Source organism: Mixophyes fleayi, chromosome 8, assembly GCF_038048845.1.
Source record: "Mixophyes fleayi isolate aMixFle1 chromosome 8, aMixFle1.hap1, whole genome shotgun sequence".
In the NCBI taxonomy this organism is placed as follows: domain Eukaryota; kingdom Metazoa; phylum Chordata; class Amphibia; order Anura; family Limnodynastidae; genus Mixophyes; species Mixophyes fleayi.
Window position 1 is genome coordinate 129,929,296 of NC_134409.1, and position 13,466 is coordinate 129,942,761.

The 13,466-nt window shown below is 42.0% G+C and overlaps 2 protein-coding genes across 5 annotated transcripts in view; one reads left to right on the top strand and one right to left on the bottom strand.

The window, feature by feature from the left end:
• CIMIP7 (ciliary microtubule inner protein 7) overlaps positions 1 to 13,466 on the top strand; it is a 219,414-nt gene that overhangs the window by 13,883 nt on the left and 192,065 nt on the right. The window lies entirely within an intron of this gene.
• Positions 1 to 13,466, bottom strand: part of PRRT3 (proline rich transmembrane protein 3) — a 39,508-nt gene that overhangs the window by 7,422 nt on the left and 18,620 nt on the right. For 2 of the 4 annotated variants that reach the window (XM_075183520.1, XM_075183521.1), the window contains exons 2-4: positions 13,334 to 13,429; positions 8,974 to 10,526; positions 7,828 to 7,962 (exon numbers count right to left, since the gene is read on the bottom strand). In XM_075183520.1, coding sequence (XP_075039621.1) covers positions 7,828 to 7,962; positions 8,974 to 10,438 — 1,600 coding nt within the window. In that variant the 5' untranslated portion in view covers positions 10,439 to 10,526; positions 13,334 to 13,429. The remainder of the gene's footprint in view (positions 1 to 7,827; positions 7,963 to 8,973; positions 10,527 to 13,333; positions 13,430 to 13,466) is intronic. The other 2 variants (XM_075183518.1, XM_075183522.1) reach the window with 1 other exon arrangement.

Sequence of the window (13,466 nt, forward strand, 5' to 3'; positions counted from 1 at the left end):
CTCGCATACACCCAGGAATGCCGAGAGGTGGGGGTGGGTAGAAGGTTCCTGGGCCCGGGCCTCCAATATGGGCTGGGTGATTGGGTGAGGGCGGATATAGCTGAAGCCCCATCAGAACCAGATTGTAGGAGGGGGGGGGGGGGGGCGTGACCTTTTTTCACTGCTTAATAGCGAGTTTCCCATAGGTCTGTGCAGTCACACCGCCCTAGAATGCGTGCACAGCTCTTTCTTTTGCCGAAACTGCGCGCTCAGCCCTGTGGGGGGTGGGTCAGTTCAAACACGCAGCCTAGACTACATACGTAGTGCTATCTTTCAGAGGCCCAGCCTGGGGGCTGTAGGCCATTAAAAAGCACCAGCAACGTGAGCCAGGAATCCTCTTGCTGGTCCTAAATACACACACAGAGGTCCTCAGTGACTTCTAATATCACATATATAACAGCACATAGCATCAGAAAGAAACACAAGACACCCCAGGGCCGTACATAAGATAACGCACCAATAAATACTGCTGCATGATAAGATATGGAGAAAGGCATTGGGGCTCAGTAATATGCAGTCAGGCCTCTGGTAATAATAATGCATCTTCATATACAGCATCCAACAAACATTCCACAGGCTGCCTACAGCCTCCGACATTCCAAGACTGTGATTGTCATTTGAAGCTTAGCTGCTGTGACTGTACATCATATACGTAGCTACAGGGGGCCCGGGGCTACGGGGGCCCGGGGCAAGCTGCAACACACTCTTTATGGTCGGAGCAACAACAAAGGATGAATGAATTATTTTTTGAGCAAACGGAAAGCCGGGTGGTACTATGAGCCGTTCACCTTTCCCACAGTTAGTGAGAACGTGTAATGATTTGAAAGAGGCGACGATGTCGTTCATTGATACATTTAAGCAATGAACTACATTGTATCAATGTAGCTCGTTGCGGTCGGTGGTGTCTCACTACTATTAACCAATACAGAGAGGCTTTCCAAGGCGCCGACCAATCAGAGCGAAGCTTCTCTGTATCGATTAGAAGCTGGTGGACTCCACGCCTGACCTCCGCCACGTGGTTCCACCCGGAGAAAGTTCTCATCAGCAATATGTTTAATAATTATTTGAAAGCTGGAAGGAAAAGGATCCTCCTGGATGTAGGCGAATAAAAATGGGTAACAGATTGTGTGTGAGGGAGAGTTTTTATTTCATAAAATACTTTCTCTCGTTGCCCGTGATTTTTCCTTTTGCACTACAGGTCCCAGAAACCAGGGCACGCTGGCACTTGTAGTACTACACATGAATCTGGCAGCCATGAGTATGCTGTCACTTATAGTTCTACAAGCACCAACATACCAAAACACATTAGGCCTGCCAGGGCTTGATGGGAGCTGTAGTGCACCAGCGAAACAAATAGTGAATTAAATATTTATTGCCCCAGGAGTGTGGGAAGAGCCTTAGTGCTGTCAGCACTGGGCTGTTTTCCCCCGGGGGGCATCCGCCCCCCAGGGCCGGTCCCATAATGGGCTACCTTGAGTTTTGTTTGACTTGATGGGGACCCGGTCAACATTATAATTCATGAAACAAATGTGGTTCTGTTTTTATTCCACGGATTAATAAAGCTGTTTTCCATTCCCACTGAATTGTGACATAATCACGTTTCCGCGATGGCAATCATTCAAAATTATTCTTATAAACATATGGAAGAGTCCAACGCGAGGAGTGAGTCACCCAAGGAGCAGACATTGTTTATAGGAAATATGAAACTTGAGAAAAGCAGCAACTTCGAGGAGACAAAACTGATATATAGAAAAATATAATCGCTTTTCTTGGGAAGCAATTCTGTATTAACCTGTACATTGCTTGAAATCTCATATTCTGTATACAAAAACTGTCTCTACTGCACACGTATACTCAGTGTGATAATACAGAATTAAAAGAATAATGTGAAGAATTATCTATGCACATGGCAAACATTACTCTCTAACGTAGACTTTAGTCATGTGACAGGGGGTAGGAGGGGGCGTGGTGATGCATAGCCCCGCCCCCACGATAAATTACCAAAATTCACAGCATTGGATAACAGGCGGGGCTAAATGATGCGTTTAACCCCCGCCCCCGCCATTCAGTGCCGTGAATTTAGGCGAATCCGGGAGGTTTACCTACTCTTCCGGGAGTCCAGAGGACTCGGCAAAATTCTGGATCCTCCCAGGAATTCTGCGAGAGTAGGCAAGTATGCTTCAAATGCCTCCATATAGCCGGATACACTCCATATAGCCGGATACACTCCATATAGCCCAATGGCCACGACATAGCCAGCATACATCCATATAGTCACACATGCAACCAGTTGGCTAATATTCACAAAATCAGTGAACATCTGTAATTGACACACACTCTGCCTGTTTGAAAGAAGCTAAGCAGGTAAACTCAGGCGTTCTGTGTGGAACCATTAGAATCAGCAGGGGATCCTGCCGTATCGGATCAACGGCGTATCCGAAGCTAATAAATAGGCTACAGACGGCCATGCAGGAGATGAATATTGAATACAATAAGATGCTCAGACCTTAGTCAAGCACTCCTTAATAGGAATAATAACAGTAATATCAAAAGTATTTTTAAAATTGTGTTTAACGGTGACATTTTAATAAATAACCAATTATCACTTATGTATACTAATACGGTTTTCATATAATACTATGGAAAATATAACGCTATGTTTATCAGGAGAAAAATAATTGGAATTGGAAGCTGAAGATGTTTTTATGACTTTAGGAAATGAAAGATCCATCCTAGTGTATTGTAGAGTGTATTACCCACATCACTGACATAGGGGTCAGGAAGCAGAGGATTCTGGGATAAGGTGGATAATGAAACAAGACCCTCAGCTTTCCAATATTTTATTTCTTCAGCATCTGTTTCATATTTAAAAGAGATCCTGGCAGAATTCATGTAATTGACTTTAGTTTATTTGGTCGGGGAGGTTAACACCAATCAGCCCCACTGATCTAAACCAGCCGCAGCCAAACGGTGTATCGGCCATGATGTCACTTTTCTCAGTTTCAAACTGTAAATACCGAGTTCTGCAGGATATCACATTTCTCTGCTACAAATATTAAGATCACTTTATTTTCACATCTCCATGTTCAAAATGGACAAAGAGACACAGACATCTTTATTTATTTTCTAATTGCGTTGACCGAGACGTATAGACCTTGCGAGACCCCTAGGACACAAACGAAGATAACACACGTTTAGACGTAAACAACCAAAAGAAGGAAAAGAAGGAAAAGTCGCCAACATACATAAGATGAGTTTCATTATGGGGAAGTCATTAAAAATTAAAATGAACCAAGCTGAGGTGGAATTTCGCATTGAATCAGATTTGGCGGTGGACCAGGCTACGTTGCAGAGACATGAAGTAGGTGCACCATCGTGCCTACTCCATACTTAGCAAGGAATGCCTTCACTTCACCCAATATCTCCTTCAGCTTGTGCCAATGTCTGCTCCTCCACACACGCTCTCATCTTCCTCCACAAACCCACACACCGTCACAGGTATCTAGGCCCACTTGTAGAAATCTAGGTACGCAGTGGGACCAAAGCTCAATTTCTGCTTGGCCTTAACCATATATAATTACACCTTAATAAGTATTTTGTTCTGCTCCATCCTATGGTTCCCCATACCAGCGTAGCTCCCCACGGATGCAATCCCCAATTCCATCTGTATTACATAAATACACGGAAATGATGGAGAGTGTTGTTAAATCTTTATAGTCTGCAAAAGGTGAAATGATTCATTCAATCTAACCACTGCTCATATGCTGCTGTCACAGTGGTCTAATTATAAATGGTCTGCCATTTCACTGCACTTCTCCGGTTGTCCGAGCAACGGGCTCCAACAAAATGGCAGCTGCTGCTATGGAGACCAGCAAGTAAAAGATGTTGTGCTTGTATTCAAAACGAACTGTGTATTCAATATCACAGCTTCCAGCTGTGTGCCTGATCTTAGGGAGAGACTTTTTTTTTAAACTGAAATTATATTAAAATAGAGCAGCCAGCGATAGTATTATAGACACTGCTCTGCTGAAACTATGGTAATTAGCAGATACAATCTATGGCTCCCAACTGTCCACAGCACGGGGAGAGAACCAACGCATCTCAGGATGGCAACAGCAGGGAATATTACATGAAAAATATGCTTTAAATAAAGTAGTTTTTCAAAGCAGTATAGGGGCATCATTTTTATTTAATTTTTTTCTTATATACAATTTTAATCATGTGCCACGGCGACATTTTCATAGCCAATTGTGGTGATAGATTTTCTCTCGCTGCGATAGAACACCAGACCTATCGCCAATTGATAGCAAATAGGCTCCATTTGTTTATTATCTCACAGCAGTGAAAGCAAAGTGGCTGTGTAGAGATAATTAGAGATGCTCACTGACCCCCGTGAACTGGTTTTGGTTTTGGATCTGGATTTTTTAGAAAAATTGCTAAAATATGCTAAAATCACCTAATTTTGCTCTTTTTTCCCCCTACATTATTAACCTCAATAACACTAATTTCAAGTAATTTGCAGTCAATTTTGACCACCTCACAGATCACAATATTATTTTCATACACTTTCGGACAAATACTGCAGCGACCTGGCTGGATGGTAAGCGACAGAGCAATGACACAAACACACGGCAGTTCCTAGCAAATCTGGGACACATTGGCACACAGCAGTGGCAGAAAAGAAAAATGGTGCAAGATGGAATTGTCCTTGGGCCCTCCCTCCCTCCCACCGTTATGTTGGATCTTAAAAAGGAATTGAAAACTTGCAAGATCCGACGACGTAACGATGAAGTTTTGCCTCGTTTTCAATTCCGGAAAGGCGCAAAACTACCGAACTGGCTCAGCTCAGTACTCGGATCTGCTAAGTTCGGGTGTGTTCGGTTCTTGGGGAACTGAGCCCGAGCATCTCTAGACATAATACAACAACAATTTCCACTTTCTCCCTAACCCTGTTTTATGTTGAATAAAGTGTTCCAGGTGACATTTTGGCAACAATCCAGGAACTTTCAAGGAAATCAGGAACTAATTGCAGCCGGAGTGAACAAAATTATTGCTCGACTGTAAACCGTGGACCCCTTAATTTTTTTTTATTATTTTTTGTTGCAGCTGGGGCCTCCAATCTCCCCCTGAGCCCTTCACCATCGTCCAGACTCTATGAGTCATTTCCTATAGCAGAAACTCTGGAATTGCAACCCACTGACACCTGCCCAACTTCCACAAAGTCTCTCTGTGTTCTTTCAATTGTCTGTCTTAACTTTCCAGATTTTTTTTTTAAAAAATCTCTGCAGACGCCAGATCTGGGACAGTGCTCAGGAAATGGAGTTTAATTCTCTTTATAATACTGTCTGACATCTTAAAGGACCGGCTCAGCCCCATAAGTCAACAACCATTAGTACAGTTTTACTGTGCGACTTCTCTATCGAAAGGTTCGCATCATTTGGGCCACCGTTCAAAACCAGGCGCCATGACATCAGTGAGGCATTTTGTGACTCGTGCCTCGATAATAGCACTAGATCTAGATTTAGATCTTAATGGGGTTTGATTTATTTGAACCAGACCCCCCTTTCTAATATGCCCCCCTTCTAATAAAATAAAGGGTTCTCCCTACTCCAGTCCCCTCCCATTACCTCATGACTGAAGCCACTTGCAGTGGATGGAACATTGAAGGACTCACCCTGCAATCGCACAGCACGGTGGCTTAGTGGTTAGCACTTCTGCCTCACAGCGCTGGGGTCATGAGTTCAATTCCCGGCTATGGCCTTATCTGTGTGGAGTTTGTATGTTCTCCCCGTGTTTGCGTGGGTTTCCTCCGGGTGCTCCGGTTTCCTCCCACATTCCAAAAACATACTAGTAGATTAATTGGCTGCTAATAAAAATTAACCCTAGTCTGTCTGTGTGTGTGTGTGTGTGTGTATATTAGGGAATTTAGACTGTAAGCCCCAATGGGGCAGGGACTGATGTGAGTGAGTTCTCTGTACAGCGCTGCGGAATCAGTGGGGGCTATATAAATAAATGGTTAGGGCGATGATGATGAAAAAGGCTCCTGGTAATCTCAGGTAATGGGGATCCCATTTTGGGAGAGGGATCCTCCTTATTTGCTGCAAGGGGGACAGGTTAGAAAGAGCGGGTTTTACAAAAGTGAACTTCAGGTCCAACTATTTCAAGTTCCTTTGTGAGGGTCCATATATATATATATATATATATATATATATATATATATATATATATATATATATATATATAACATTGATAATATTACACAATGATGCAGACACTGCCAATTCATCCTCATTTTCTACATTACACAGGAGAGCAAACAATCCAAGCAGCAGTTAATATTTAAGGGGCTAACCTAGCCCCCCTCCCCGATTCAGATCCCTTTCTCCCTTTCTGCATCCATCTGTTTCTTGTTATACATTTTAGACTGGGTTCTTTCCGCAGTCTCTTTAGGCCGTGGAGAAAATGAAAACCAGTCCACAGAGGGTGTAATGCAGTCCTGTTTTTGGCTTGCAGGCTCTCGGCCACAAACTTTCACGCATCATTAGTCAGGGAATTCATGAAATACAGATGACAGCTCTATATAAATAAGACACCCATATACATTTTAGATGCTGTTTTTTTTTTTTTTAACTCATGGCAGAAAACAAAGGTTCCATTATATCTATTATGCAAATTCAATAACTTGTATCTTTAATAAATATGACTTGCGTGGTCAGAGGCGTAACATCCTATCACTCCCCACTGAAAAAAACTGCAATGGAATGCACCTAATACATTCTAGGAACATGAGAGCTGGAATCTGAATGGTTGCTATGGACAACAGCTCCACTTTTCCTATTTAGAAGCTTAAGTGACTGTACCCCTCTGTGTATATATGTTTGGAAGGGGGATAAATTGCCAGATTGGTTATTTCATGCAATTGGTAGCTTGTCCATACAGCTATAAAGTGGTCTACACACGTTGGCAAATACATCTAGACCGCAGATATCTGTATAATGTTAAATAAAATATTTTATTTAATGTTGAAGCCAGTCCTCATTTGCATATTTTGTTTTTCTTGTGTGGACCGCGCTGTATTTTTGGATTATCGTATATTTTGATCTCCTCACCAGAGGTTTCCTAATTGGAAGCAGGTTCCCAGTAAAACAATGGCACAGGCTACAAAACAGTCTCCAAACCATTTGTGGGGTACAAACCTGCCTGTGTGGGGTAAATTATACTGTATCCAACATAAAAAAAAAAATGGATAAAAGTCCTGAATTAAGTCTAGAAAAGTGACAAATTCCACTTACAAGTGAGAAAAAACAAAATTAAAGGACTATTATTTCCAGTATAAAAGGACCCAACAGTGCAATGTTCAGAAATAAGACATGAAAGTAAAATAAATTGTTCAGTATTTTCCTGACGTTCCACCAAAAAGAGTTTAAAGTCACTTTCCACACAAAGAGCAGCACATGCAATGTATTACTACCAAGATATATAAATAGAATATATACATGACCAGATTCATTTTTTCGCTTACGATTTTGCTCCCCAGCCTCCCCGTCTCCTCCCTCTCCCCTCAACGATCACAACTACATAAAAATTAATAATTACATTCTACCAAAAATGGGCTTTTCACCCACCTCTGAACCCACAAATGAAGTACAAAGAAGATAAGAAAAAAACATAACGTTAAAACCACCAATGGGAAGAAAACATGTGGTTAATACAGCGAGGCTGCGGCTGCCCTAGGTCGGTGCCTATGTGCCCCTACGGTTCTCTGTGTGGTTTGAGAGGGCATATTACCTTGCTGTCTTGCCTCTTGTGACTTCCATGTAGTAGACATGACAAGTCCAGGTGGGGCACTTCCAATGATCGCGTTTCTCTGAGTTACTGATGTCCTTTTCCATGGCTGTGTGGGGGGTCTTTCTGGTTCAGAATCTAGTTGTAAAGAGAACAGGATACGGTGAGTTCCATAACTTATAGATGTATTGCATTAACCAGATGTTGGTGCTATTCAGCTTTATAATAACATGGAGGACACTACAATCTTCCAGCATTTGTGTGACAGAAGTCTTAATTCACCAGTCTATGCTGTCGGGGACCCTGCTCCTTCCACTATATAACTCTCAGTCTGTGGCTTCCTGCTGCCTCCATTCCCCTCCTCACATCATGTCACTGCCCCTGTCACATACAGCCCTGTCCTCACTAATCTCCTGATATAATCTGTGCTGCTGGGGACCCTGCTCCTTCCACTATATAACTCTCAGTCTGTGACTTCCTGCTGCCTCCATTCCCCTCCTCACATCATGTCACTGCCCCTGTCACATGCAGCCCTGTCCTCACTGACACATCACTCATCTCCTGATATATTCTGTGCTGCTGGGGACCCTGCTCCTTCCACTATATAACTCTCAGTCTGTGGCTTCCTGCTGCCTCCATTCTCCTCCTCACATCGTGTCACTGCCCCAATCACATGCCTCGGTAATGCGAGTTTATAATTTACTACTAACCCTGTCAAGCCGCATCTTTACATTATTGTTAGACATGAGTTTACACATATGTAGTCAGAAACATATGGGGATACATACATTCAAGATAAACGTGTAAGTACGCTTTTTATGTGACAATATTTTTACACCTGGGCTTGGAGCGCAAATGTGCATAACTCCGAATAAGGTCAATATGTTATGTAAAATTATGACTGAAATAGTTTTTTTTCCTATATAGCAACATTCCTCTCATTATTGTTAACCACTAGGTGACATTGCAAATTCATATTATTAAATGCAAGTATGCCAGGAAATAAGCGATTCTCTTTATGGATGAATTATACCGCTTTTGCAAAACATTTCCAAGTAGAAAATAAAATTGGTGGTTAGTGAACACAAGACAATTAATTATTATATTTGGATGTATCATACAACAATAGAATGTAAAACACATACTCACTTTTTCCAAGTACTTGCATTGCTGGCGTTGGGGTTTTGTTAGCTTGTGGAGAAATTGAGTGTATGTCCTGTAGGCTTGTTTTATGGGAAGATAGTGGAAGGATGACAGGAGTGGCCACTTCGTCTTCAGTCCCCCAAGTCAGTAATATCCTTTCTGTTTCCGTTCTTGCTTTTGCTTCCAAGGTTACATGCTCCCCGATATCCACCTCCGCAAATGGAAGGTCGGTTTTCATAAGATAAGGAGATAATGTCGGCAGTACGGTTGAGGGTTGCTCCTGGTTGGAGAGCTCTGTAGAGGTCTTTACTTCACCTACTTGAACTACGGCATCGAATGTTTTCTTGGATTGAAGTAAAGGAGAAAAATATGGATCTTCTGTATCGTTTTCAGCTGTTGTGGACTCCTCAAGGTTTGTGTTACCATCCTTCTGGTAATGCAAGCCATCGGCATTAAGAAAGTCAACATCGGCAGATATAACCTCATTGCCCTCCGGTCCAGGATCTCCTAAAGTTGAATAGCCATCCGTGGTCCTGAATGCAGCATGGTATCTCTCGGTAGGCTGCATTGCATACACCTTTGGGATTAGATTTTCACCAACAAAGTTGTCCTCAACTTCCTCTCGTACAGCTTCCGATGTAGCATGAGTATTGTGGCCTGCCGGTTCATTTTGAGATTCGACAGTGTTCTTTAACAGTGCTTTGTTTACATGTTCATCTCCACTCTCTATTTGAAGTTTCTGTATTTGGGTGAAAGGTCCGTTGTCTCCTATGTGTTCGTTTAACAGTGTCTTAGTCATCAGTACTATGGTGGAAACAATTGGATGAACGGTGGTCAATGCTTCAATTTTTCTCTCCTGCACGTTTCCAGATTCAACATAATTTTTGAGTCCTATCATTTGAGATGATGACGGCTCATTGGCCAATTCTGTTCTTTCGTCATGTTTCATTGGGGCTTTGTTTGTGGTCTTAGAATCTGATTCCGAAATTTTGGAAATAGTAGGATGTGTTTTGGATTGCGCAAGTCCAGCTTCTTCAGAACTTGTCCCAACATTGCTGGAGGAGCGGATTTGGCTCATTTTATTGTTTTTTTGCAAGTCAGCGCTTAACGATTTTTTATGATCTGTATATGGAAATTCATTTGAGATCCCTTCAACATTCTCCTCCAAATTTTCTGTTATCTTTCCATCTGGAATAAATGCAGATGTAGATATCAAGCTGCCAAATCTCCTTCCAGGTGGTTTGGTATGAGATAAGTCCTCACTATTCACTTCCTCCCATGGGGAAACATTTTGGACGTCCAATCCACCTTTCGAAGCCTCCTCAGAAAAATTCTTCATGGAATTGTCCTCAGCGGGTTCAGGAACAAGCTTAGCTTTAGCGATGTCTACTTTAAATAAGGAAGGTGATGGCTCAATTACCGCCAAGGTGGCCAGAAATACCAACATATGAAGCTGGCCACGATCCGCCATTTTTATTTTCCACGCACAGTAATTCTTATCTCAGTTGTTTACTATCCACACATGGCTTGTTATACATATATGGATACACCCAGGAGACCTGTCACACAAAAGAAAAGAAAACGTTACTATTTATAGCAATGCTAATATATACACAAAGCAGCTCGTCAAGGCTATTGACAATTTCACATCCTGTCTTTTGCTGAAAAACTGCAGTTTGTAAAAAGACAAAATCACTGACTGGAAAAACGACATTTACAGAAATTATGAGCCTGTTTGCCATATCATATATATCTGTAGAAAATACCACAAGAGGACAGCATAAAGAGACAACATTTTATATTTGTCCTGCTCAGAATTTTTTATGCATGTTTTATTTTCACTATAATATGGAGGATAATGTGAAGTCTGGTGTCATTTATTAGAATATTAGAAAGCAAGTATTCAGTGACAATATAAACAGAAAAGTAAAGCTCTTATTTGCAAAATAAGTACATGCAAACATGTGTGCTGTATCCTAGATCAACCAATAAAACACTTGCATAGTTTTATGTTGGGATTGGTGTGTGGGGAGTAAATGTTATGTGGGAACTATTAATGTTGGGGCTGGCTGGGGAGAAAGAGGTGCTATTGATTTAATGTTGGGACTGGTTGGAGAGAGGGAGTCCTATGGTGTTCACTCGTTGCTTGGCTTTACAGGAAGTGAATTATACCTCTCTCTTTTCCAAACAGGGCACCAACATTCCAGGATCTAGATAAGCAGCAACTGAGCTTAAGAAACCAGCATCAGTAGATAGTCAAAGCTGCAAGGTAAGAAAGAGAGCAGCACTGTCTCGCACCTCCCAGGATTTAGAATCCGATAGCAGGACAAAATAATCCCCACTCTATTCCATCCAAACTCCGCCACAAATTGAAAAAGTTAATCAAAACGACACCTACTTTCCTGTTAAGCCGTGCCCCTTTTACAGTAAGAGAATCAAAATGTCCATCCAAAATCGGGATCATTGGGAGGTATTATAATCTGATAACAGTCCAAATTTTTGGCAACTGTCCCAAGTTGTCAATACCTTGGTATGTCCATACTTGCCCACTTTCAAACCTCTCCTCCAGGACCCCCGGGTCCAGGAGAGTTCATGTGACAGGGGGTAGGAGGGGGCTTCACCGTAGCCTCACCCCCTGCTAGGAAATACCATTAGGCCCCACCTCCTTCCCTTCCAGGATGATGCCTACTTTTCTAGGAGGACTCCCCGAAATTTGGGAGCCTCCTGGAATTTCTGGGAGAGTAAACAAATATGCTGCTCTGCTCATGAGTGGGGAGCTAAGTGCATTTAACAGTGGTTATTCCGCTGATCAAACACCGAGTAACAACGATATGAAATTATTTCCTCCTCCCTTCACCACACAACTAGTGTGACTGGTCTGGACATACACCTGGACACAGATATGCAAAGGAAATAACAAATCCACATATGATGATCTACGGACAGTGTGCTGCTAATAGTAGTAGTAAGGATCCTTTTTGAAATTGCAAAATTGCGGGTCTGCAGTGGAAATTAAATTTAGTGTTATCCTGTGCCCTCTAAATGAATGCATTCGATTTTTCTTGACACTCATGAAAATTGCATAATGGAATGACAGTGTCTACTGGGGTACAGCAATTAACATTATCATGTGAGGAGCTGGTCAGATTGGCCCACTGAAATATAAATGAATATTTTCTGGTGTGAGTATGGAAAGGTAGTGGCTTGGGAGGTGATCTGGAATTTCGCTGAGTTCTCCCGCACACCCAAGAGAATACTCCACCCTACCAGATCCTGCCCCATTGTTTTGCAAAGCGGGAGGGACCTTAATAACGTGAGGGGCCGCGATTCCATGATAATTCGTGAAAAGTCGTGTCATCATGGCCCCCTGCTGCACGATGATGCGAATGATGTCAGCGGCTCCTAGAGAATGATTGTTCTGCATTTCCATGAACATTGGTTCAGCTAACAAAATGGCTGCCACAAATGCAGCATAGCCCTATTCTGTTCTTGTTTCTTCTAAAATCTTTTTAACCTTCCAGCGTCTTCTTTCTTTTGGACACTTCTGAGATGACAAACACGTGTTGCCCTATTCATCATTATGAAGAAGCACTAACGGTGCCCAATTTTCAATCATATTCCATAAATGAGCTCTAACATGAACCAAATGGAATACCTGGGCTTATTTCCAGGACAAGACAGACCACATATGAAAACCATTTACAGCTTTGTTATTTTTTTCCTATAGACAAGTCTAATTCTTTTTTATCCTGCTCTGTTAATGGGAAAGAAAATTTACCACAGATAACATTTCAAGCAACCCGAAGTCAGCTACCGCTTTTATTAGCTTGAGGTCCCATTGAAATTTTCTGACATTTCCTCTCTAAGTAATGTTTTGGTTAAGTCCTTTCCTATTTCTGGGAATTGTAAAAGGCTAAATAAACATACATTGAGTTGGAAAGGGATATTCCTTGGCCTAGCAGAAAGGCTTTGGGCTTTGTTCTACTACACGGCACAAGTTTCAGCTGCGGTGCTGCCATTTAAGCAGCGACTCAGTCTCTCTTGTGTTCAGTAACTATAAAACAAACAAAACTAAAATCTGTGGAAGTTACTGAATGGCATAAATGCTCTCATTAAAAAAAAAACCCCACAACAGTACTTGATTCATACAGTCTAAGACTAACATCTAGCGCCCGACCTCACCAGAGGCGCGGTAAACGCACTTGACCTTGAGGAAGTCTCTTGTGTTAGGACGAGGTTAATATCACACTAGAGATTTTTAGCGAGAGATGTCGAGTGGTAGAAATCTATTCGGATGCGCTCAACCTAGTTAGACAAAGTACTTTTTCACATCAGACCTCGACGGTATAGATTTTATTGAACTTACGGTTAAGTGGAACTGCAGCTTCGCATAACGTCGTCGACCATTTGCAATTTTTTTTCTTTTTCTACACAGAGATTACTGTTGTTTGAGAGAAAAAGGCTGAAAGAGATAAAAAAGAGTCCATTGTGTGATATTC